Source organism: Eubalaena glacialis, chromosome 11, assembly GCF_028564815.1.
Source record: "Eubalaena glacialis isolate mEubGla1 chromosome 11, mEubGla1.1.hap2.+ XY, whole genome shotgun sequence".
Taxonomy (NCBI): domain Eukaryota; kingdom Metazoa; phylum Chordata; class Mammalia; order Artiodactyla; family Balaenidae; genus Eubalaena; species Eubalaena glacialis.
Genome location: NC_083726.1, coordinates 65,620,878 through 65,643,412, shown reverse-complemented (window position 1 = coordinate 65,643,412; position 22,535 = coordinate 65,620,878). Strand labels below are relative to the sequence as shown.

At 47.6% G+C, this 22,535-nt stretch overlaps 1 protein-coding gene across 2 annotated transcripts; it reads left to right on the top strand.

Moving 5' to 3' along the window:
* Window positions 1-1,402: 1,402 nt before the first annotated feature.
* PRPH (peripherin) lies at window positions 1,403-4,983 on the top strand. 2 transcript variants are annotated; one of them, XM_061206567.1, is made up of 9 exons: window positions 1,403-1,980; window positions 2,356-2,416; window positions 2,584-2,679; window positions 3,052-3,219; window positions 3,321-3,446; window positions 3,537-3,757; window positions 3,863-3,912; window positions 4,159-4,238; window positions 4,496-4,983. In XM_061206567.1, the coding sequence occupies exons 1-9, from the start codon at window positions 1,439-1,441 to the stop codon at window positions 4,559-4,561; spliced, it is 1,410 nt and encodes a 469-aa protein (XP_061062550.1). In that variant the 5' UTR covers window positions 1,403-1,438; the 3' UTR covers window positions 4,562-4,983. The 2 variants fall into 2 exon arrangements, with proteins under 2 accessions (XP_061062550.1, XP_061062549.1); XM_061206566.1 differs by having other exon boundaries at window positions 4,493-4,983.
* Window positions 4,984-22,535: the final 17,552 nt, after the last annotated feature.

Sequence of the window (22,535 nt, the reverse complement as noted above, 5' to 3'; positions counted from 1 at the left end):
CAGCACCTCGACTCCTGCAGACCATCCAAGCTGCCTCTGTCCACTCCTGGGCAGCCTGTGCCTGCGTTCTGGAAGCCGTTTGACATGCAAAGGCCAGACATCAGCCTCCCTGCTAACTCTGGGGTGGGGGAGGGTATGAAGGGCCCTGTGGTTGGGTGTGTCTAATGTGTGTGCACATGGGTACACGGTGCTATTACGCATATGCATCTGTGTGTGTGCACAGGCTTGTGGCTCTGTTCTGGGCCTTTTTCTCCTCGTTCAGTCCCTGAGCCGCTGAGGATGGGCACTTTCTCTTTCCCCTTCTCTTCCCATCCAGCCCCGCTAATCGCTGGGTACCTGCAGCTCCTCAGTACTGGAAACCGGTTCCTGCCAGTGTGTCTATCTCTCAGCCTTGGCAGCAGCTGCTCCCCTTCAGCCCCCTCCCCTTCCTACTTCAGGAATCGCCCCGGTTCCTGTAAGGCCGTGACTGAGCAGCGGTGGCTGGGGGAAGGGAGAATCCAGTAAAGCCAGACAGCACACGCTAGCTCACTCAGTGCAGCCTCTGGCATGGCACAGACCCTCCCAAGTGGGACCCAGAGCTGGGCCTAGTCACCCTCAGCCCCCTCTGATGTGCCCACCTTGTTGGGGCCTGGGGTAGATTTGGGATCTGTGTCTTTAAGGCTGAGACATCAGCAGGCAACCTCCTGGCCAAGTGTCCAGGGGAGGGGGAGGGGAAGAAGCAAGTCCATTAGCAGCAGGGCTGGCGCCAGGCAGCAACCCTTCACAGAGCCCTGGGGATTACAGGGAGAGCAGCCCTTCCTCACCCACCTCAGCTGCCGCTGCACTCCTGTCCCGCAGATCTCCCTGGGTGTGGTGACAGAGGGGGCAGCTGACAGCATGTGAAAGCAGAGCCTAGCCTTCAGGGGCCATGTGGAGGCACAGCCTCTGGGGCCTAAGCCAGGCCAATTCTCCCTGCACCTGGGCTACCTCCTCCCTGCCCATGTGCCAGAAGCCTGCCCTTTAACCTTCAGTCCACCTAGCCCCCAGCTTTTACCAGCTCTTTCAGGCAGGGACCCCAGTTGCAGTGAGGCCCTCCCACCCTAGGCTCCAGCTCCGGATGCTTGCTGGAACGCACTGACCCCCCCCCCCAACACCCCGACCCCCCCGCTCCCGCCTGCCTGTGGCCTGTGGTAGCCATCCCTGTTTTCTTCCCCACCAGCAACTGGGGGAATCAAGTAGGCAGGGCGCCGGCAACCAGGGAGGGAGGGCGCGGCGCTCCCTCTGCACCGCAGGGGTGGGGCGTCCCCCACCCCACATAGCCCCACCGTCAGGCCAGTGGGAGGAGCAGCCCATGCCCCCACGAGCCCGCAGGGCTATAAAGCCGCCTCGCAGCGGTTTGCGGCTCCTTCCCAGCGCCCGGACAAGCTCTGCCAGCGGTGACTGCCCATCCTCGGCCGCCATGAGCCACCCGTCGGGCCTCCGGTCCGGAGTCAGTTCCACCTACTACCGCCGCACCTTCGGGCCACCGCCCTCGCTGTCCCCGGGGGCCTTCTCCTACTCTTCCAGCTCCCGCTTCTCGAGCAGCCGCCTGCTGGGCTCGGCGTCCCCCGGCTCCTCCGTGCGCCTGGGCAGCTTCCGCAGTCCCCGGGCGGGCGCGGGCGCCCTCCTGCGCCTGCCCTCGGAGCGCCTCGACTTCTCCATGGCCGAGGCCCTCAACCAGGAGTTCCTGGCCACGCGCAGCAACGAGAAGCAGGAGCTGCAGGAGCTCAACGACCGCTTCGCCAACTTCATCGAGAAGGTGCGCTTCCTGGAGCAGCAGAACGCGGCCTTGCGCGGGGAGCTGAGCCAGGCCCGGGGCCAGGAGCCGGCGCGCACCGACCAGCTGTGCCAGCAGGAGCTGCGCGAGCTGCGGAGGGAGCTAGAGCTGCTGGGCCGCGAGCGCGACCGGGTGCAGGTGGAGCGCGACGGGCTGGCGGAGGACCTGGCGGCGCTCAAGCAGAGGTCAGGGGACAGGGCCGGGGCTGGGCGACGGCCGTCGAGGCGGCCGCCAGAGGGAGTGGCCCGCCTTATCCACCTGGGCGTGTGCAGACAGCATCCTCGCCAGCGGGCAACACCCCCAACCCCCCCCCCCCACCACTTTGCTGAGTCTCTGGGGAAGGGAGGAAGGGGGAGTTACTATGTCTCCCCAGTGTATAAAGGGGCCGCATCTCAGCTCCCAGCAGGTTAAAGGGAAAATGGGGCAAGTCCATCAGGCAGCCTGAAGACCCCTCCTCAGAGTCCTGGGCAGTAGCAGCCTCTGACCCAGATCCTGGGGGTCGCGGTCTTAAGGCTGGGCGGTGACCCCAGAGCTCAGCTTCTGCACACTCCTCCCACCAGGTTGGAGGAGGAGACTCGCAAGCGCGAGGATGCGGAGCACAGCCTCGTGCTTTTCCGTAAGGTGAGCTCGGTCTCCCCATTCCTACCCCCGGCCTGGGTATCCAGGGTGGCATCTGTGGGCAAAGGGAGGCGACCAGAAGCCTCCAGAGGCAGTCAGGGAGGGCCAGGCTCTTCGTCGACCTAAGCAACCCCTCCCTGCTCTCGAACCCCCACTGCCACCCCGTGAAGGACGTGGACGACGCCACCCTGTCCCGCCTGGAGCTAGAGCGCAAGATTGAGTCTCTGATGGATGAGATTGAGTTCCTCAAGAAGCTGCACGAGGAGGTGGGTGGACCCGGGTGTCAGGAGGTTGGGGGTGGTCTCGTTGGAGCTGGAGTACAAGCTCTGGAAGAGACTGGCGAGTGGACCTGAGGAAGAGAAATGAGATTCGTAGGGTAGACGCAGGCTCTCAACCCCCCTCTACAGGTGGTTTGACTCACACCCCTGCGCCGCCTGGTGGCAAGCAGCGGAGCTGCACCCCCGTAACCTGGCCAGAGGCTTAGTACGGGCGTGGCGCGGGCCGTGCAGTACCAAGCGCGCTGCACTCCCTGGCGCCCCCTTCTGTTCATTCAAGTGTTTCTTCTCTTTTCTGTGCACCAACCGCGCGGCCCGCGTGGGATCTGCGCGATGAACTCGGCCTCTCGCCCTGGGCGGCAGGAGCTGAGAGACCTGCAGATGAGCGTGGAGAGCCAGCAGGTGCAGCAGGTCGAGGTGGAGGCGACCGTGAAGCCCGAGCTGACGGCGGCGCTGAGGGACATCCGTGCCCAGTACGAGAGCATCGCGGCGAAGAACCTGCAGGAAGCAGAAGAGTGGTACAAGTCCAAGGTGCGAGGGCACGGGAGGGTTTGGGAGGACCTGGAAGAGTGGGGAGCTGGGGACAGGGCGCATCTGGTCCACTCACGTCCGGGTTGCCCCCCTGGCCGCAGTACGCGGACCTGTCCGACGCCGCCAACCGGAACCACGAGGCCCTGCGCCAGGCCAAACAGGAGATGAACGAGTCGCGACGCCAGATCCAGAGCCTGACGTGCGAGGTGGACGGGCTTCGCGGCACGGTGAGTACCAGGCTGCGCGCCCCCGCCCAGGGGGTGGAGGATGAAGGCTGCTCCCCCCATTGACGCCCCCCCTTCACCCCCAACCCCCAGAACGAGGCGCTGCTCAGACAGCTGCGGGAGCTGGAGGAGCAGTTTGCCCTGGAAGCCGGCGGGTACCAGGCGGGCACCGCACGGCTCGAGGAGGAGCTGCGGCAGCTAAAGGAGGAGATGGCGCGACACCTGCGGGAGTACCAGGAGCTCCTCAACGTCAAGATGGCCCTGGACATCGAGATCGCCACCTACCGGAAGCTACTTGAGGGCGAGGAGAGCCGGTGAGGGGCGGGTCGGATAGGGTGTGGTCAGGACTGGGGTGGGGGGAGGAGTGGGGGGGAGGCCAGCGGCTCAGCGGAGTAGCTGACCGAGTGCTTCGCCCCCAGGATCTCCGTGCCAGTCCATTCCTTTGCATCCTTAAGTATAAAGACGACTGGTGAGTCTTTCACGTCTGACTTCCAACTTTCTGTCCCCTTGTCCATTTCTGCCCTGGCTGGACTCTTACTATGGCTCTGCTCAAGGATTGGTTCTCTCCGTGAACTTCTGAGTCCTGGTCTACACTCGCCTTCGCTCCTCAGGATCTGCCCCTCCCCACCCCTCCCTCACCTCCCAGACTTTGAGGGCTTAAAAAAAGAGAAATCCCAAGCCTCCTCCCTTCCACCTCTCATCTTGCTTTTTCCAGTGCCTGAGGTGGAGCCTCCCCAGGAGAGCCACAGCCGGAAGATGGTTCTGATCAAGACCATTGAGACCCGGGATGGGGAGGTGAGACGGGTCACTTGAGCGTAGGACCCCATCATTTCTCATAGTATTTCTGAGGCCCAGCCTGGCTGCAGGTAATCTTAGGGTGTTTGTGGGTTAGTGATTCTTGGGGTGGGAGTGAGACAGGGAGATGGAGGTGGATGGTCAGACTGGAGCCTCAACTGGTTATGCCAGGGAGGGGGGACACCGTGCCACAGAGGAGCTGGAAGGAGGGTGGTGCTGAATGGTTTGTGCCCCTCACGTGCCTTGGCCCCCAGCAGGTGGTGACAGAGTCTCACAAGGAGCAGCGCAGTGAGCTGGACAAGTCTTCTACTCACAGCTACTGAACTTGTTGGTCCAGAGCTCCCTGACCCTGCCCTAGACCTCTAAGCCCCCATCCTAACACCAGTCCCGAATTCGTCTCCTCCCCCTCTGCATGTGTCCACCAGATGGCTCCAGTCACCCCTTCCCTGGCTGTGGCCAAACCCTACCCAGCACCACAGCGGGACCTCTCCATGCCCACAGAGACATGATCCGTATGTTTCTCATTTCTTATCTTGGTAAGAGTCTATATGTTCCCCCATTTCTTGTCCTGGTAAGAGTCTATATGTTCCCCCATTGCTTGTCCTGGTAAGAGTCCATATGTTCCCCCATTTCTTGTCCTGGTAAGAGGCCGACCATCCCCAGGATGAGTCTACTCCTGCCACGACCCCAAGATTAGTGGGTGGGTCAGGGTCTGAGTTTCACTTTTAAATCAAATAAAACTGCTATCAAGGGAACCCTCTCCAGTGGTGATCATTTTGTAATGTATAAAAATATGGAATCACTATGTTATATACCTGAAACTAATATAATATTGTAAGTGAATTATACTTCGATTTTTAAAAAATCATAGAATAGTAAATGGGGGTGGGGCGGGGCGGGGCGGGGGGGCAAGAGAGACCCTCCCTAGTGCACTTGTGTCTGTGTCATGGGAGCGTCAATGCAAAGGAGGCTCAGCAGTATTTTCCCCCTGCCTCACATCATTTCTCTTCTGACTCCCACTATCTCGGCATCTATGACTCCTGTCTACCCTTCTGGTTTTCCTCCTACCTCTCTGTCCATTCCTTCTCAACTTCTGTGCCCCATCTGCAGCCCCAAATGTCCGAAGCAGAGCCCCTCACCTCGCTTTCCACCTTCTGCAGTCATGTTCTTCCTTCTGGATTCCCCGCCCTAAGATGAAGGCACCACTAGGACTTCCGTGGCCCAAATTAGAACTCACCTCATCTTATACTCCTTTCTTTTCTTCACCTACCCCCAATTCTGTTAATTCTACTTCATAACTCTTTCAAGGCTGTCTGGTTCTCCCCGTCTCCACTCCCACCACCCTAGTCCAGGCCACCATCATCTCTTTTTTTAAAAAATTTTTATTTATTTTTGGCTGCATTGGGTCTTCGTTGCTGCGTGCAGGCTTTCTCTAGTTGCGGCGAGCGGGGGCTACTCTTTGTTGCGGTGCGCGGGCTTCTCCTTGTGGTGGCTTCTCTTGTTGTGGAGCACGGGCTCTAGGCACGCGGGCTTCAGTAGTTGTGGCACACGGGCTCAGTAGTTGTGGCTTGTGGGCTCTAGAGCGCAGGCTCAGTAGTTGTGGTGCACAGGCTTAGTTGTTCCGCGGCATGTGGGATCTTCCCGGACCGGGGCTCGAACCCGTGTCCCCTGCATTGGCAGGCGGATTCTTAACCACTGCGCCACCAGGGAAGTCCCGCCACCGTCATCTCTTGCCTGGGTTACATTGTCTGCCTCAGTGGTCTTTTCCCCTGGCCTGGCCCTGCCACCCACCTAAACCTATTCAGCACACTTAGCCAGCAGATCAGATTCTGCTACCACCACCCCTCCCCTTGCTTGAAAATGTCTATTTCCATGCTGTCCTCCAACTCCATTCCATCCTACCCTTGCCTTGAAGTCAAAATTTACTTCTGAATTTAGAATGATCTTCTTCACTCAATTATAGTGCTAGGTGCAGGGAGTAAGCCAGAGTCCCTGTTCTCAAGGAGCTCACAGTCTGGGTGGGGGACATAGACAAGTAAGCATACAATTCCAACCTCGTGACGAGTGATGTGATTGGGATAAGGAGATGGTGTTGTGGGAACATGAAGAAGAGCACCTAACCCAGCCTTAGGGTAGAGATGGCCTCCCAAAGGAGACACCATCACAATGAGCGCTGGAGAATGAACAGCAGTTATTCAGGTGAAGCAGGGAGAGGAGGAGGACTTTCTAGGTAGATACGTCAGCCAGAAGACAAGAGGGAGCATGTCTGGAAAGTAGTTCTACGTTGCTGGAATGAAGGCTAGAAAGGAAGGAATTGCATTGAGGTTGGAAAGATGCAATGAGGGCCAGGTCACCGAGGGCCTTATATGACATATTAAGGCACTTAGAATTTATTCTAAGGAAAAGGGAAAGAAAAGGGTTTAATGGGTGAAGTATTCAGATCTGCATCTTAGAAAGGTCACTCTGGCTGTGGTGTGCAAACACAGTTGGAAGGAGATGGAGGACAGTTCAGAGACTGTTGCAGTGAAACATGCAAGAGACGGTGGTGGGCAAAGAAGTGGATGGATTTGAGAACTATTCGGGGGGTAGAATCTGCAGTTCCTAAGTGGGGATTGTCAGTGTGAGGGAAAGGGAAAAAGCAAAGATTACCCAAGGTTTTGAGTTGAATAACCAGGCAGATGGTGGGACTTTTCACAGAAACAGGGAAGATTGGTATAGGGGGACGAGGGGGCCCAAGACAACAAAGTCAGTTTTAGACTTATTGAGTGTGAGATGCTATGGAACAGCCAAGGGGAAGGGCTGGCAGGCATTTGGGTCCACAGGTCTGGAGTTCAGGTGTGATGGAATATTTTGAGTTGCTGAATCTATCAGGATGCTTTCTGCTACAAGTAACATACAACTTCATTTTTTTAAAAAAAGAAAGTAAACTACCTCATGTAACAAGGAGCCAGAGGTAGGTGGGCTCTGAAGTTGGTTGATTCAGCAGCTCAATAATATCACGGACCCAGGCTCTGTCCATGGTTCTGCTCAGCCTTCATCCTTGGAGGGAAGTTTCATCCTCGGGATGGTTCTCATTGTCTGAAGGTGGGTGCCAGTAGCTACTGCGTGATGCTTCTGTCTTCATATTCAGTGGAAGAAAGAGAAACCCCTCCTCCCAAGTATGAGATATAAATCCTTTCCTTCAGACTGTCTGGCAAGGATCATTGGTGTGTCCGCTCCTGGAGCAGTAACAGTCATCAGGGGAAAGCCACTCACTGACTTGGGCTAATTGTCTGGTATGGAATGGACATTGGGGATCAACCACAATGTCCATTGCAAATATTACTCAAGCTTCCCACCATTTTCACCCTCCACCCCTTGTCTTCTCTCCTTTTCATTCAATAGCATTTCTTATCTCAGAAGAGAAATATCACTGAAGAAAAGCAGACAAAAGCTTTGGAGTTTCAAATATTTAGATTTTCAAGTGAGCAAAATTTCCAGTTTGGAAACTTTCACATCAGAGTCTGTGGCCTATGATTTGTACTGGATAGAAGGAAGAGTTTGAGCTGGGTTTCTCAGGTGTCCCACATGAGAAAAAAATGAAACCACTCAAGAACAGTGTATTAAGTGAGAAAAGAGAAGTGCCTTGGGGAGACTCGTAGGGGAGCAGAGGAAGTGAATCTTGAGAATTAACTGGCAGAGAGGTAGGAGGCCTCAGGAAGCCAGGGCAAGAGAGAGCTTTCCAGAGGGGGTGGCTAGCTGCGTCAGAGGATGCTGGGAACCCAGGTTAAGTAACAGGTGGGAAATGTGGAATTTATCAGCAAGGAAGATGTTAGACCTCAGTGAGGGCAGCTTTAGGGCAGGGTAGGGTCAGAGACAAAACATGGTCAACTGAAGAGCGAATGAGAGATGGGGAAGTGGAGAACAGACCACTCTCATGAGATGTTTGATTGTTAAAAGAAAAGAAAGAGCCAGAGCCAAGAAAGATCTGTGTTTGAGAAGTGAAATTTTGAAGAAAGGAGAGACTGCACCAATCGTTTTCAAGCTGCGGGTCATGAAACATTGTAATAAAAATTATTGGGTCAAGACAAACATTTTAAAATAAAAGGAATAGAAAACTTTAGGGTATGGTGAAACTTTTATTTTCAGTGTATATATGTGTGTTCTGGGTTTTCATGTAAAATACATTTTTTTATCTTGGATTGCGGGGGGCGGGGGGCGGGGGGGCGGGCGGGGAATTGAAAAAGACCAGACTTGAACGAGTTTAAGTGCTAGGGAGAATTGAAAGAATCAATTTGTCACGGGTGGATCCAGCCACCTATTGAAATTATATAACCTCAGACGTGGCTGTGATTGAAGAGTTTTAGGAAAACTCAAAATCCAATTCTAATCAAGGGATCTGATGTTAACCTCAAGAAGACAGGGCTGGGATTTGATTGTGATTAAGAAAGCCTATACCGTATTGATTTTATTGTATTCTGCTTGTCGGAAGAGGGGAAGTAGTTTTCATGTCATCTGCAAGAAGGTCACCTCAAAAGTGAGGATGTGACCACACTTACTTAGCAGTTCCTAGAGTGAAACAGTTGTGGTGGGTATCCTGGACCCCAGGGAGGTGCCCACTGTTGTAGTGGAATAATTCTTCAGGGGGCATCTGCCGTGGGTGGAAAAGGGGATTCAGTTATCTGAGTTGCGAAGAAGAGAGACTAAATGAATATCTCAAGCAAACGGGAGTTCATTGTGAAGTTACACGTGGAAATAAGGGGGACAAGAATTGCAGCTGCCTGGGGTGGAGTGGGAGTCATTTCACAGGAACCCAGAAACACCTGTGTGATGAGGCTCTGCAGCCCCATCAGGCCTCACGGAGCATGACAGGTGACAGGGAGCGCCCTCCACAGCAGGAGCGCAAGCCTCCCTGACCGGTGCTGCGACTGCTCCTGTCACAATAAGCAAATGACCTCACCCTCTGCCCTGGCTCTTGCTGACTCACAGTTTCTTCTTACTCGTGGCTTCAATCGTCCTACGGCTTCCATGACCAGATAGCAATTGCGCACTGACTTCTGGAGCTTTCTTTGGCTCTGCTCTCACTTCCTATCACAGAAGATGCCCACTTTACCAGCCTCGACAGGTTCATCAACACTCTCCACGTCCTCTACGAGACACACGGACAGATACCCAAAGGCTGATGGGCTTTAGTCCCCTGTGCACTTCTGCTCCCACGGTTAATAAATGTTGTTCGGTGCATACCAAATGTTGGTTGTATTTGTTCCTAAACCTTTGACACTTATACTCGTTATAGAATCCCAGTGTTGAAGCAAATATTTTTTTAACTAATGAAAGAATGTGAAAAGTCCAATTTTAAGAATCTGCATTTAAATCTTGGATCTTCTACTAACTAGATGCATGACCTTGGAAAAGACACTGCACCTCTCTTTGCCTCTGTTTCTTCATCTGTAAAATGGAGACAACAATAGTAGCTACTTCCTAGGCTTGTGAAGATTAAGTGAGATGATTCATGCAGAGTTGAGTAGCCTTGGCAATCTTGTAGGCAGGAGAATGAGATGACATGGTTCAGAATATGGCCTCCTGAACTGCTTCCCTCAGCAGGGTAGTGTGGGACCCGTCATAAATTGTAAACCAGGGATCACAGTTCTAGTTATCCTTCAACAGTGTAAATGTCAAAGGTGTTTTCTGTTTCAAGGGGACAGCTTGAGCGTGTGTTGCAGACTTTCCTCATAATGTATTGATGTCTTATTGCTGTTGTAACAAATTACCACAAACTCAGTGGCTTAAAATAACAAATTTATTATCTTACAGTGCTGGGGGTCAGAAGTCTAAAATGGGATGACAGATCTGTGCTCCTGCTGGAAGCTCTAAAGGAGCCTTTTCCAGCTTCTAAAGACTGACTGCCCGAGTTCCTTGTCCTGTGGCCCTCTTCCATCTTCAAAGCCAGCAATCACATCACTCTGATCTCTGCTTCAGTTAGCATATCTTCTCTGACTGATCCTCCTGCTTCCCTCTTATAACAATCCTTTGTATTACATTGATGTACCCAGATAATCTAGGATAATCTTGCCATCTCACAATCTTTAATTTATCCACATCATCAAAGTCCTTTTTGCCATGTAATAAAACATTCACAGGTTCTGGGTATTGGGATGTGGACATCTCTTGGGGAGGGCATTATTATGTTTACCATAGTCTGCCCTCTGGCCTCCACAGATTCATGTTGGTCTCGCATACAAAATATATGTACCCCATTTCAAGGTTCCCGAAAGTCTCAGTTACAGGAGCAACTGAAGACCAAAAATCTCATCTAGGTCTCATTGGCTCAAAAGTCCCAAATTTCATCATTTAATCATCTAAATTAGTTATGGGTGAGGCTCTGGGTATAACTGATCCTGGATGGAAATTACTCTCCATCTGTGGACTTGTGAAACTAGAAAACAAGTTATTTGTTCCTAAAATACAATGGTGAGACAGGAATAGGATAACAGTTATAGACATTCCCACTCAAAAAGGAAGAAAATGGAAAGAAAAAAGAAGTTTCTGAAGCAATGTCATACAGAGTGAAGTAAGTCAGAAAGAGAAAAACAAATATCGTATATTAACGCATATATGTGGAATCTAGAAAAATGGTAGAGATGAACCGGTTTGCAAGGCAGAAATAGAGACACAGATGTAGAGAACAAATGTATGGACACCAAGGGGGGAAAGCGGGGCTGGGCAGGGGTGGTCGTGGGATGAATTGGGAGATTGGGATTGACATATATACACTAACATGTATAAAATAGATAACTAATAAGAACCTGCTGTATAAAAAAATAAAATAAAATAAAATTCAAAATGAAAAATCCAGCTGGGAAAACAATGTTAGGTTTCAAGGCCTGGGAATAATTCTCTCTGGTTCCTGGCTCCACCTTCTGGCCTCACTGCCCTGCCCTTGGAGTCATCTTTCCTTTTCCATGTGTTTTCATCTGTTTGTTTCCTGGTTGTATAATTCTGGGACTCTGACAGCTTTCTTTAATTTTGCCCTCTCTCTGTCCCTTTCACTACAAGCTGGCAGTGTCTCTGCTTGCAGGACATCCTTAAGAACTGCGTGTGTTTCCTGTGTATGTCTCTGGGATTTACTCCATTAGACAAGAGGAACTTTTATAAATCTTTTTGGATAATCCCATTTCTATGCTTGGTTCCTGCTCAGATGGCTAAGGAGGTCCATGAGTCGCAGGGCTAATCTCTCCAAATAGCCCTTTGTGTGACTGAATACTCTGACCTTTGATCCTTCCTAGGCACTAACAAAAGATTGCCCAGGTACATCCTTGGATTTCTCTTCAGAGCACACTTTCCTGACAGTGAATGACCTAATTTTAGCATCTTTTGCATTATGGGTAGGGTGAGAATTCCCAAATACCATGTTCTGATTCCTGTTTGCTTAACATTTCTTCCCTCAATTTATCTCTTTCCTTTCAGATTTTACTGTAAGCAACAAGAAACCACATGTCACCTTAAAAACTTGGCAGCAAAGATAAATACCCAAGTTCATTGTTACAAATTCTGCTTTTCACATAAATGTAAGACTCAATTCTGCTAAGCTTTCTCCTACTAAATAAAAAATATCCCCTCTCCTCTATTTTCCACAGCATGTTCCTCATTTTCTTCTGAGCCCTCAACACCAGCAGCACCTTTGACGTTCATATTTCTACCAACAGTCTCTTTGTGATGATTTACATATTCTCTAAGGTAGTATAGGTATTCTGTACCGTGCTCCTCGCTTCCTTCTGAGCTAAGAGAGTTAACATTCATATTTCTACTAACAGTCTGTTCAAGACAAGCTAGGTTCCGCCCCCCCTTTTCTCCCCCAGGCACCGCGTGGCATCCCAGTTCCCTAACCAGGGATTGAACCCACACCCTCAGCAATGAAAGCACAGAGTCCCAACCACTGGACGACCAGGGAACTCCCCCCATTTTTAATAAATAGTTTATTTATCCAACAGTTTCAACCCTGATTTTGAAGCCTGTTGCAGAGTTTCTATCATGCTCCTCAAAGTTTTTCCAGACTCTATCCATAACCAAATTCTAAAGCCGCTTCTACATTTTTAGGTATTTGTTACAATAACACCCATTTTCAGGCATGAAAATCTACACCAGCCAGGGTTCAACCAAAGAAACAGAACCAGTAAGAGATATATATTAAGAGACTTATTGCAAGGAATTAGATTCTACAGTTGAAGGGGCTTGCTAGGCAAGTTCAGAATTCACAGGGCGGCTTCCTGTCCTGGCAGCTGATCTCCATGCAAAGGTGAGTTATTCAAGAGAGAGCACCCAAGACAGAACAACAGTCTTTCTATGACCTAGCCTTGGAAGTGGCATTCCATCACTTCTGTCATATTCTACATCCAAGCCATCCTAAAGGGGAGGGGATTACACAAGGGCATGTCCACCAGGTAGCAGGGATAATTGTTGCCTATCTTAGAGGCTTTCTGCCACAGGCACTGATTAGTTGGAAAGGTAAACTACAGTGCAGAACTCTTGACAGAAGAGTTCTTCTGTGGAGATGAGGAGTAGCACAAAGGATGTTCCGTGCCCAAAAGGGTGAATGCTAGAAGCAGCAGACCAGGAGCAATAAACAAGATGATTAAATCAAAGCAGCAAGAATCCATTGGCTTGACCCCTGCAGCAGTGATGGAAGCCATGTCCTGCTCTTTCCCTGTTTTCACTGAAAATAGGCTGTGAAATTAGCATGTGAAGCAGCACCCTCCTCACCCCCGTGGGCTCTTTAAGAGAAATGGAAGACAGTCTAACCAGTAATAACAGTTACAAAGGTGAGCACACAATTCAGAATCACTAAATATTTCAAGAAAGCCAAGTCTGTGAAAGAGAGAAGATAAACTTGACTTTAAAAGTAAAAAGAGGGATTTCCCTGGTGGTCCAGTGGTTAGGACTCCATGCTTCCACTGCAGGGGGTGCAGGTTCGATCCTTGGTTGGGGAACTAAGATCCCACATGCCACGCGGCATGGCCAAAAGAATTAAAAACAAAAAAGAGGAAGAAGAAGGCAGGACAGGAGAAGGAAAAGCATTAGTAAAAGTCTTTTTCAGAAATGGATGGAAAAGCTGATCTTCAAATTTGTATGGAATTACAAGGGCCTTGAATAGCCAAAACAATTTTTTTTTTTAAAATAAATTTTAAAATTTAATTTATTTATTTTTGGCTGCGTTTGGTCTTCATTGCTGCGCACGGGCTTTCTCTAGTTGGGGCGAGCGGGGGCTACTCTTCGTTGCGGTGCGCGGGCTTCTCTTGTTGCGGAGCACGGGCTCTAGGCGCGCAGGCTTCAGTAGTTGTGGCACGCGGGCTTCAGTAGTTGTGGCTCGCGGGCTCTAGAGCGCAGGCTCATAAGTTGTGGCGCATGGGCTTAGTTGCTCCACGGCATGTGGGATCTTCCCGGACCAGGGCTCGAACCCGTGTCCCCTGCATTGGCAGGCGGATTCCTAACCACTGCGCCACCAGGGAAGTCCCAAAACAATCTTGAAAAAAGAAAAACAAAGTTGGAGGACTCACACTTCTAGATTTCAAAACTTACTACAAGGAAAGTAATCAAAATAGTGTGATACTGACATAGGATAGACATATACACCAGTGGGATAGAACTGAGAGTCCACAAATAAACCCATACATCTATGGTCAATTAATTTTTGACAAAGGTGCCAAATCCTTTTAAAATACTATGACTGGGTGGCATAAACAACAGAAATGAATTTTCTAACAGTTCCAGAGGTGAGAAGTCCAAGATCAAGGTGTCAGCATGGTCAGCTTCTGGTTAGGGCTCTTTTTCTGGCTTGTAGACAGCTACCTTCTCACTGTGGCTTCACATGGGATGGGGGGAAAGAAAGAGCAAGTTTTCTGATGTGTTTTCTTATAAGCACACTAACCTCATCCTGAGAGCCCCACCGTTATGCCCTCATGTAAAGCTAATTAATCTCCCAAAGGCTCCATCTCCAAATACCATCACATGGGGGGTTAGGTATTCAACATATGAATTTTGGAGGACACAATTCATTCCATAGCACTCCCTTTCCCCACAATACAACCTCCACCACAATCGACATCCTGCACCACAGTGTAGTATTGGATTTTTCAAGTGAAAGATAAATAAATGTGTATCTCATTTAAGCCACTGTTACATGGAGTTTCTCCTAGTGGATCCAGCCAGTGTGGCTGGATCACAGTGAGAGAAGAGAGGTGTGAGATGTGGTTGGAGAGGAGGAAGGGCAGGAGACAATACAGGACCTTGATAAACTATGATACTCTGAAAAAACTGGTTGATTCTGACTGCAACTGCAAAGGTCTCTTTAGAATAAACCGTGTTACAATGTTTCCTTTTCTGCAGAAGAAATGGACTGATAAAGTATCACTCCTGTTACTGGATTAAGGTCTGTCCAGTCCAAGAGATAATTTATACGTTTTACAACATACAAAAGAATTCTTTTATCTCTTGCCCAGACTAGTAGACTTGCTACTTTTAAAGATTTCTGTTAGAGAATAGAAAATGCTTGCTTCTTTCTTCCCCTTTCTTTTCCGTTATGGTTTATTACAGGATATTGAATATAGTTCCCTGTGCTATACAGTAAGACCTTGTTGGTTATCTATTTTATAAATAGTAGTGTGTATCTGTTAATCCCAAACTCCTAATTTATCCCTCCCCCACCCCCTTTCCCCTTTGTTAACCATAAGGTTGTTTTCTATGCCTGTGAGTCTGTTTCTGTTCTGTAAATAAGTTCACTTGTATCATATTTTAGATTCCACACATAAATGATATCATATCTTTCTCTGACTTACTTCACTTAGTACAATAATCTCTAGGTCCATCCATGTTGCTGTAAATGGCATTATTTCATTCTTTGTCATGGCCAAATAGTATTCCATTGTATATATATACCACATCTTCTTTAACCAGTCGTCTGTTGATGGACATTTAGGTTGCTTCCATGTCTTGCTTTTGTAAATAGTGCTGCTATGAACATTGTCTTGCACGTGTCTTTTCAAATTAGAGTTTTCTCCGGATATACACCCAGGAGTAGGATAGCTAGATCATTTGGCAAATCTATTCTTAGTTTTTTAAGGAACTTCCATACTGTTTTCCATAGTGGCTGCACCAATTTACATTCCCACCAACAGTGTTTAGGAGGGTTCCCTTTTCTCCACACCCTCTCCAGCATTTGTTATTTGTAGACATTTTAATGATGGCCATTCTGACTGGTGTGAGGTGGTACCTCATTGTAGTTTTGATTTAGAAAATGCTTGCTTCTTAAATGAGGAAGGAAAAGTTGCAAATGGTTGTCATCATTCAGTCATTTCTGTGCTAGTAAAGATTATAAAAGGGGAATACTAACACCCTTCTTCTAGGAAACAGTTACCAGGCCATGCACCTCCATAGAACTTGACCATAAATGAACGTCTCTTTGTTACCTCTTTTAAGACAAAGGAGTCTCAAATATTTGAAATGAAAGACTAAACCTCACCACCAGAGGGCTAAGAAACCACTGTAGGTTATGTCTGATAATTATTTAACACTTGGGTATATTAATTTTTAAATAAAGCAACTATAGAAAATCCTTTTTGGCTGATCTCTGTCTCTTTTTATTGCAAAATTTTAAATCTCGATTCATTACTTGGAGTCTGGCAAAGAGAAGAGAGACTACCTTATTTTGGCAAGTTCCTAAGATATTTGGTAAGGACAATAGAAAGACTTTGATGTATTTTAAAGCAGGTAAATGCCATAGTTTATAAATGCCAGTCTTGAACTCATGGTTTTCAATACATTTAGATATAGAAATACGGATGTAAATGTGCTGAATTTGTGCACGTACGTGTGTGGGTGTGTGTGTAGATTACATGCCCCAGCTCTGTCTACTGAGAGGGCCTGAGGGGCAAAATACCCTAATAGCAATGAGCACAGCTGGTGTCCAGCTCGTGGTTTCTAGAAAACATTTCCTCTTAAAGGAACCAGAGCTCCTTGGAGAAATGGCTGATTCCGGAGCTGACGCAGGGCAAGTATAAATTGAGCCTGAAACATGTTTCTGTGCCAGAAAGAAAAAAAATGCTAAAGAATGATGAATGCTAAAAGATACAGACATGCTGAAAGGATACAGTGGAAAACCAAATCAGAGACGACTTGTGTAACAGAATAAATAATATTAATAATGGGATAACAATTCGCTGAATATATCAGTAATAGGTATTTATGAATCCATGGTGATATAATTAAGTAAGTAAAGTGAAAGTTTGATGAGGAATGGAATATTTACATAATTTTAAAGTACTCTGCCCCAAATATTAATTACAAAGGGGAAAGAGTAATTTACAGTGAAGAAACCTGGCAGATACCACTTTAATCAAGTAATCAAAGTTACAGGAAAAATGGAAACAGGCACCACCTGATAGAACGCAGTAGAAAGAAAACAGCATCATTTCTGTGACAGTCCTGCCAGAGATGCATACCCTATGAGGAAACATCAGGACAAACCCAATCTGAAGGACATTCTGCAAATAACTGACATGTAATCCTCAAAAGTGTCAAGGTCACGAAAGTCAAGAATGAAGAACTGTTCCACATTGAAGGAGACTAAAGAGACATGACAGTTAAATGCAACACGTGACTCTTTACCGGATCCTTTTGCTATAAAGGATATCACTTAGAAAACTGGCAGAACTTGAATAGGGTCTGAGGGTTAGATGGCAGGAGTGTATTGGTGTTCTTTTCCTGATTTAAAAAGAATATTTATTTATTATTTATTTAGGCTGTGCCAGGTCTTAGTTGCAGCATGTGGGATCTTTAGTTGCAGCATGTGGACTTCTTAGTTGTGGCATCCGAACTCTTAGCTGTGGCATGCAGGATCTAGTTCCCCAACCAGGGATCGAACCCGGGCCCCCTGCATTGGGAATGCAGAGTCTTACCCACTGGACCACCAGGGAAGTCCCTCTTTTCCTGATTTTGATGGTTGTGTTGTCGTCATGTAAGAGAATGTCCTTGTTAGCAGGAAATATGCACTAAAGTACTGGGGGAAGATAAGGCAACATATTGGCAATTTACTCTCAAATGGCTAAGAGAAAAGGGTTTGCGTACTACTCATACAACTTTTCTGTAAGTTTGAGATTGTTTCACACAAAAAAGTGAGAAAAAACAGGCTGGTCTTTGGAGAAACTGTAGATGGTTTCCCACAAGTCAAGGTTGCCCCTGGCACTGTGACTGTTTAATATAATGTTGGAAGTTCTGTACAATGATGTAAGAAAAAAACCAACAAAATCAAACCAACGAAAAACTCAACAAAGTTTAAGACTGAAAGGGAATTTATAAAACTGTTTTGATTTGCAGAAGACATTAATTATGTCTATAGAAAACCCAACAGAATCAATAGAAAACCAAGAGTTCATTAAGGTTGTCAGATAGAAAATCAATTATATTTCACTACAGACCTAAAGGATATATTTGCAATGTTTAAAGCGGACGTGGAATTAATATGCAGAATATACAGTGGAATCTTATAAGTCAACAGGAAAACCAATAGGAAAAAATGCACAAAGTATACGAGTAGGCTTTTCACAGAAAGAGAGTTCTATGGGCTAATAAGAATATGAAGTAACAGTCAAACTTACTAGTAATCAGAGAAATGTACTTTAAAATAACCAAGAGTCCACTTAATACCTATTGAGTTGTAAACATTAGAAAGTTGTATAATATCAAGTGTTGGAGAGGATAGAGGTAATAACTTTCAAGTAACATTGTTAAGAGTGCAAACAGCTTCAGACTTTCTGAAAAATAATCTGGAGGTACTTAGTGAAATTAAGTTTGCATAAACTTCATGATCCAGAAATTCCATTCCTGGATATATGTCCCAGAGAAATTCTTGAACATGTTCACAGGGGGCAACATAAGATAATTTTCTAGCATTGTTTGTAGAAGTAGGGAAGGAATAAGCAAAGTATGATGGATGCCTACCACGGAATCCTATGCAGCTGTTAAAAGCAATGAACTAGATTATACATAGCAATAAGGATGGATTTTAGAAACAGAGTTGACAAAAAAAAGTAAAAATAAAATCATATGGAGGAGGGGGCTTCCCTGGTGGCGCAGTGGTTAAGAATCCGCCTGCCAATGCAGGGGACATGGGTTCGAGCCCTGGTCCGGGAAGATCCCACATGCTGCTGAGCAACTAAGCCCGTGCGCCACAACTACTGAGCCTGCGCTCTAGAGCCCGCAAGCCACAACTACTGAGCCCACGTGCCACAACTACTGAAGCCTGCGCGCCTAGAGCCCGTGCTCTGCAACAAGAGAAACCACGACAATGAGAAACCCGCGCACCGTGACGAAGAGTAGCCCCCGTTCACCGCAACTAGAGAAAGCCCGCGCACAGCAATGAAGACCCAACACAGCCATAAATAAATAAAAAACAAACAAACAAACAAATCATATGGAGGGAATTCCCTGGTGGTCCAGTGGTTAGAACTCGGTGCTTCTACTGCCGGCCCTGGTTCAATCCCTGGTCAGGGAACTAAGATCCCACAAGCCATTCAGCATGGCAAAAAAAAAAAAAAAAAAAAAAAAAAATCATATGGAAATGCCATTTATGCAAATTAAAAACTTATACACTAAACAACCTGTAGTAGGTTGAATAATGGACCCCCAAAGATGTCCACATCTTAAGCCCCTGAACCTCTGAATGTTAACATCATATGGCAAAAGAGATTTGCAGATGTGGTTAAGGACTTTGAGATGGGGAGATTATCCGGGATTATACGGGTAGGCCCAATGTAATCACAAGGTTTTCATAAGAGGAAGGCAGGAGATCACAGCGTGTAGTATATGTGATAACAGAAGCAAGAAGTTGTATTACCAAGGCTAAGCTCGTACTGCTCGCCACACAGCAGGCCAATAATCGAGAGACGAGTTGTTGGGCAAGGAATAACAGCTTTATTCAAAAAGCTGGCAAGCTGAGAAGATGGTGGGTTTGTGCTCCCAAAGAACCATCTCGCCTGAGTTAGAATTCAGGCTCCTTTTATACTAAAAGGGGAGGGAGTAAAGTCAAACGCTTCCTGGTTCCCATCTGCCTCAAGAGGGGATGTGTTCATTTCTTCCTCCCTGCAGTCATTCACAGGTGGACCTGGTCAAGATGTTTCCTGTGAGCTAAACAAAGGTATTTTAGCTTAATGCTCATTACCTGGGGAGCAGGGTTCCCACAGATGGGCCATTATGTATAATTTAAGCTTATAGGCAACATCCCTTTAGTGATTAACTTGTAATAGAATACAAAAGGTTCTTCCCTGTTACAGTTAGAGCGATGGAAGAAGGGGTCACAAGCTAAGGAATGCTGGCAGCCTCTCGAAGCTGAAAAAGGCAAGCAAACAGATTCTCCCCTGAAGCCTCAGAAGGAATGGAACCAGACCAAATTTTAGAATTCAGACCCCCAGACCTGTAAGAGAATAAATTTGTATTGTTTTAAGCCACTAAATTTGTGGCAATTTGTTACAGCAGCAATAGGAAACAAATATACAACCCTACGTATTTTATAAGCACACATGCATAGTTAAGAACTTACATCAATCACATTAGAGTGGTGTCTATGGGGGAGAGCAGACAGGGAGTAAAGGGGGATTGATAGAATAAAACAAGAGAGGTGGCTTGCACCTCCCCATATTCGAGGTCCAGCAAAGACAAACAGAAGCAGGTCGCTCTGACTGCTGTATAGAAAACAGGTTGGACACTATGACAGGCATAGCAGATATTCTGAACATTGGCTCTTTTTTTTTTTTTTAAGCTTTTAAGTTTTTATTTATTTATTTATTTATTTATTTATGGCTGCGTTGGGTCTTCGTTGCTGTGCGTGGGCTTTCTCTAGTTGTGGTGAGCGGGGGCTACTCTTTTGTTGCGGTGCACGGGCTTCTCATTGCAGTGGTTTCTCTTGTTGTGGAGCACGTTCTCTAGGCGCACAGGCTCAGTAGTTGTGGCGCACGGGCTTAGTTGCTCCACGGCATGTGGGATCTTCCCAGACCAGGGCTTGAACCTGTGTCCCCTGCATTGGCAGGCAGATTCTTAACCACTGTGCCACCAGGGAAGCCCACATTGGCTCTTTGAAAGACTTTTATGATATAAAATCAGTCTCCTTGTACCTTGATTCTGTGAAAGTGGTGCCCTGAGGAGCAGGCATACATATTTTGGTCACCAAAAGGCATATCGCTCATGGTAAATCACTCAATTTCTCTTACGAATTCGATTAGTGTGACTCCAAGATCTACTCTGGGTAGCCTGACAAACTCAAGTTTCCGGGTTTGTGAACTTGGGCCTGGACTGTGCTGACTACCTTAAAATCATGTAAAGCCACTGTGAGGCCAACCTCCATCCTGGTGCCTCCCCATCCTTCAAACTTCAGCCTTATTCCTCCATGTATCCCAAATGTGTGACAAAGGGCCTTACACACAGTAGGTGCACAATGTTTGTCAGTAGCCATCCCTGCTAATCTAGTATCAGGATCTGGCACATTCACAGTACGTGTTAGTGGAATCAGGTGACTGTCCCCTTCCTTCCAGTCAGACCATCTTTCTAGTTTTATTTCCTACTATCCTACGTTCCATCTATCCCTAAGGACTTACCCTTCTCTGAACACTCCAAGCTTCCTTGCCTTTGCAAGTGCTGTTCCGAGTGACTAGAAGAGACTTCTCTCTTTTAAACAGGAAGTTCAAATATTACTTCTTTTTGGGGGTTTTCCCTATCTCTCCAGGTATTCATTTGATCAATCATTCATTCATCCATTGACTCATTCAACAAATAGTGAACACTCTTACAGGCAGGCACAATGCAAGGCACTGAAAATATAATGTAAGCCAAAAATAAAAGGTCACCACCTTCATGGAGGTCTAGCAGGAGAGATCAGGTTTAATAAACATGATATATTAGGTTCACATTGGTGAATATACAATTACCAACTGAGATACATGCTCTGAGGAAACACTGTTCTTTGAGAGCACACAACTAAGGAAACTTTTTAGATTAGGGTGGGTTGTGAGTAGAGGGGTTCAAGGAGGGCATCTACAAGAAAGTAACAGCGAACATCCATTTGGAGGCATGAATAGGCAAAGTGGAAGGTATTCCAGACAGAGAGACTAGAAGGAACATGACAAATTTCAGGGATTGGAAGTGGCAATGGAGTTGAAAAGCAGAGAACAAGGGGGAAAGTGGTACAAGATGGGGAGTTTGAGTGGGGAGAGGTCAAGGCACAGTGGTAACATGCCCAGATTTGCATTTTGGAAAGATTACTCTAGCTGCTATATGGTGAATGGATTATTGTGGAGAGCAAGAGAGAATGGAGGGTGGGAGGCTTTTGCAATCCTCTAGGTGAGATTAGGGTGGAGATAATGAAGAGGAAGAAGGTAAATGAAATCCAAAGATAATGAAAAGGTGTGAAGGAGAAATTATAAGGGGAGGGCTTGTATAATAGGAAGCACGAGTCAGGGAGAGAATCTACCAGAGTTCTGTACACTTGAAACCATCGCCCATTTCCCATTAGAGATTAACCCCTTCCATTCTAACCAGAGTGTTCTAGGTTCCCTCATTTTCACACCCCTGCCTGCCAACAACAGGCCACACCTCTCCCCAGTCCTCCAGGCCTGTTGTGTTGAGTTCCAATGACACTGTTTTGAGTCTTATTTTCTTATCTGTGAAATGGAGACCACACCACCATTCGTAAAGCTGCAGCGAAAAAACGATTGTTTCTTTTTATTTTTGTTATTGTCAGCCTCAGTTCAATTTTTTCCAGCCCTCTCCGCCCGTTTGGAGGCAGTTCCTCGGCCTAGGCACAACGTACAGACGTTTCCTACAATGTGTCTGGAGCGGAGTCCCCACAGCTTGACGCCGAACTCTGATCAGAGTCGGGTCAGTGGTTCGGGCCAGCCTCCAACACCGTCAGTTAGCCTCATTCAGGACGCCAGCCCTTCCCGCAATGCCGCGAGACTGGTCCTTCCCGCACCAGTCCCGAGACCTCGCGAGAGTACCCAGCGCCCGTTGTCGCCCAGACTCCGAGCCCACGCCTTCCCCGGCCTCAGAAAGGTCTCCTCCTTCTTCTTCCACCCCGCGCTCCGCTCTCGGATTGGCTGGTTGAGTCGGGTCAGTTTCTTTCCTGGCCAGAAAGCGGCTCGACAACTAGTCCTTCTTTTGGCCCCGCCTCCGAAGCCTGCGGATTGGACAGCTGAATCCTGTGACACGCGCCTCAGCAGGAGCGCAGACGAGCCAATCAGGAGCTTGGCGTATTTTACAAACTGGGGAAGTATCTGC

Bases quoted from the DNA above. Each gene is read 5' to 3' on its own strand.
- PRPH (XM_061206566.1), top strand. From the start codon at position 1,439: ATGAGCCACCCGTCGGGCCTCCGGTCCGGAGTCAGTTCCACCTACTAC. The intron at 1,981-2,355 runs GTCAGGGGACAG...TCCTCCCACCAG, and splicing joins CTGGCGGCGCTCAAGCAGAG to GTTGGAGGAGGAGACTCGCA. The intron at 2,417-2,583 runs GTGAGCTCGGTC...CACCCCGTGAAG, and splicing joins GCCTCGTGCTTTTCCGTAAG to GACGTGGACGACGCCACCCT.